Source organism: Sesamum indicum, linkage group LG15, assembly GCF_000512975.1.
Source record: "Sesamum indicum cultivar Zhongzhi No. 13 linkage group LG15, S_indicum_v1.0, whole genome shotgun sequence".
NCBI lineage: Eukaryota > Viridiplantae > Streptophyta > Magnoliopsida > Lamiales > Pedaliaceae > Sesamum > Sesamum indicum.
In genome coordinates, this window is record NC_026159.1 from 1,672,481 (window position 1) to 1,675,718 (window position 3,238).

General features: G+C 40.1%; 2 protein-coding genes and 1 non-coding gene across 3 annotated transcripts in view; 1 reads left to right on the plus strand and 2 right to left on the minus strand.

Annotated features, from left to right (window-relative positions):
• Window positions 1-1,051, minus strand: part of LOC105177411 (probable adenylate kinase 7, mitochondrial) — a 2,293-nt gene extending 1,242 nt beyond the window's left edge. Inside the window, exons 1-2 of the mRNA XM_011100554.2 lie at window positions 597-1,051; window positions 74-214 (exon numbers count right to left, since the gene is read on the minus strand). Of these exons, the coding sequence (XP_011098856.1) occupies window positions 74-214; window positions 597-935 (480 nt within the window). The 5' untranslated portion in view covers window positions 936-1,051. The remainder of the gene's footprint in view (window positions 1-73; window positions 215-596) is intronic.
• Window positions 1,822-1,894, minus strand: TRNAK-CUU. The gene has a single exon. It is a non-coding gene; the product is annotated as a tRNA-Lys (tRNA).
• On the plus strand, window positions 2,821-3,238 carry LOC105177412 (putative calcium-binding protein CML23; the record flags this gene model as incomplete). Its single annotated transcript, XM_011100555.2, is given in 1 exon segment — window positions 2,821-3,238. A coding segment is annotated over 1 exon segment (300 nt), but the record flags the coding sequence as incomplete, so codon positions are not given.

A 3,238-nucleotide genomic window follows, 5' to 3' on the forward strand; every position in this document is an offset into this window, starting at 1 on the left:
ACAAAATGAGATGTACGAAGAAGGGGGAGGGGGGGGGGGGGGATACAAGGGGAAAGAGAATAAAATTACTTACAGCCTGCATCCTCGTTCGAGGAATTCCATCCAATATGAAGCCAGTTTCACCTCTGCAGTATCCTTCCTCCAGTCTCTTCGATAAAAGCCCAAATATTACATCCTCGGGGACCAACTTCCCTTGGTTGACTGAACTAGCAATCTAGATTGAAGACCGAACACAAGGTAAAAACTCCCACTTCTAGCGAGTAAAATTTAAGAAAAAAGTTTGTCCTAAATTTCCGTGTTATGTTCATCATATACGACCAAGACGTCAAATTCTTCTTTACAAAATTTCCCATTTCTACGTCTCTTGTATAATCTTGTTACTTTTTTAAGAAAAAAACTAGTTAAAGTAGTAAATTTATCTGATCCCAATTTCCAATCCCATAAAAAAAATGATAAAATATATGAAAGGCTTAAAAGATTTCCATATCTCTCCTATTTCATTGTCCTGACGCTCACAACTTTCTTTATCTCTTCATTCTCCAATTGCCATATTCTTCCGTAGTCCAAGAAATAAACAATGAAAAAAGAAAATAAACCTTTTTATACAGAGGAGAATTGGGGTTGAGTTCCTGCTTAACTAGAGAGCCCATGGAGATATGAGGAACGTCTAGAAGCTTGGCAAGCCGCTCGGCGTACACATGTCGCCTCACCATTGGATCGCCCATGATCACCCACTGTACACCTCTCCCCAAAGTTTCCCATCCATCCGATTCCTCGATTTCTCCTCGGTTCATCTTCCCCTGAAGATGATCCCCCTCGTCATCGTAACCATGATAGTAATCGTAGTCAAGCTGAGCCGCGGCAGCTGATCCGTAGCCTCGGCTCAGCCGAGAAGAAAGCCGCACTGCGACTCCGAGGCGGCTGAGCACTGACATACTGGCGCCGGCACGAAGCTCGTGAAAATAAAAAGAAAAAGGGTTTCGAAAGTGGTAAACGCAGAAAGAAAAGAAGGTAGCGGCTGAGAGCGGAAGAGAGGGTTTGAATGGAGGGCACGAATTGGGGTTTTAGAGACACTTGTGTTTCACAATTGACACTCCTTGTTTCAAATATTACATTTTCAACCACGCCCGTTGATTTTTAGGTAGAGTTGCATTTTAAGACCATAAGTTAAAGACATATTCATTGCGGTCCCATTAGTTGCTACGTAAATGCGTTTTGGTCCTCCCATCTTCAACGTAATCAATATCTCTGAAAGGTAAAAAAGTAGATGTTTATTTATTTAATCATTTTAGTCAAAAAAATAAACCCCTAAAAATATAATGTAGAGGTGGGGGTATTTTAGGAAGTTGCGGAGTGATGCATCCACACGCCTGGGAGAGCGTGTGGTTGGATGGGCGACAGGTGGAGAGAGAGTTGCGTGCGGTTCCACCGGATTTGGACGCGGGTGTTTTCGCAGTATGTGTATGTGATGGGAGGAGTGGGTCAAGTGGTGCAAATAACTATTGTGGCAGCCACCCACGTACATACACATATACATCCGAAAACGCTACGATGCCTCCAATGTTAAGGTTAGTGTTGGCTGGACTCCCACTCACTCATCTCATCCCAACTTCTTTTACCACAAAATCAATTGAGATTGGGCTACGAAGCCCAAAAGAATGGTTGAAATGCGATTGTGGATCATGGAAGGAGCGGACCTTCTAGATTATAAGATAGCTCAGGTCAGCTCTAAATAATTAAAAATGGAGGCCCAATACAAGAATATCACTTTCTTTACCCAAAATATGAAAAAGAAAACTAAACTATCTGGCCCATACATAACGCCCACCGTGGGGCTCGAACCCACGACCACAAGGTTAAGAGCCTTGCGCTCTACCGACTGAGCTAGACGGGCAGCTTTGATCATGCATCCTACACACATTATCTCGAAGGCTTCAACAATTAATTTCCTCTTATTATACAATTAGAATTGTCATATGACTTGTAACATTAATTAATACCACCTCGTTTAGCTTCATCTATGCATTAATGAATGGATAAGACCCAATTAAGTATGCATTCAAACGTGATGTATATATGTGAATTTATTCTTATTTATTTGCATTAATACCTGACATGACCCCTTGTATTATATACCTATCGCACCCACCAAAAACTATATGATTTCCTTTAATTTCAAATCTTATAATCTATCTATCTATCTATATATATCATAATAAACCAAATATCAATGATTAATCATTGTATATCCCAAAGCTTTTTACCAATTCAATCCACATTTAATGATAATTTGCCAGTTATATTTCTAGGAAACCAACGTTCATTATTATTTCAATAGAACACCCTATTTATCATTTTTAACATGTCAGGATACTATATCTACACACTGTAAAAACAAAAATGGGATTATTTTCAGTATTATATTATAAATGGTTATGGCTTAAAAATATGACAAATTAATACGAAAATTTAAATTTTAATCAATATTTTCTACGTTTTGGCCGTGCAAGATAATTTTTAGAGAAATAGTGATTTTATAATAAAAAATAATTGAATAATGTATTAATGATGATATGAAGAAAAACAATAACATACGCGTGTTGTACCTAAAATTAGGGCTTAGAGATGGTGCATTGCAATTTCTTGAGGAGTCTTTTAAGTCTTAACCCTGTTGAATTCGTATTCTTATTTCAACCTACACTTGCGCTGTTTCCCCGTTCATTCCTCTTATTTACTTTTTATATTTTTTACGCTAATCATAAATATCTGGTCAAAAAACCGAAATCCGCGTAAACCCTATATATATACCCCCTCACCTCAGCCTCACACGAAACTCATACGAGCCACTGTTGTGAATACAATCCTCCCCACACCGACTTCATTTTATTGCATTTTGCTGATTCTACGTCCTTCTAATTCCCATCTTCTCTGATTTTCCATGGAGAAATACGAGCAGTACAAGCGTGTTTTCCACCGCTTCGATTCCAACGGAGACGGGAAGATATGCCCGGTGGAGCTCCAACGCTGCGTCGGATCAATAGGCGGAGAGATGACGGAGGAGGAGGCGGTGGCAGCGGTGGTTCTGATGGATTCTGACGGTGATGGACTGCTGTGTTTGGATGATTTCGTGAGGATAGTGGAAGGTGCTGGAGAGGAAGAGAAGGCGAGCGATTTGAAGGCGGCGTTCAAAATGTACGAGATGGAGGGGAGCGGGTGCATTACGCCCAAGAGCTTGAGG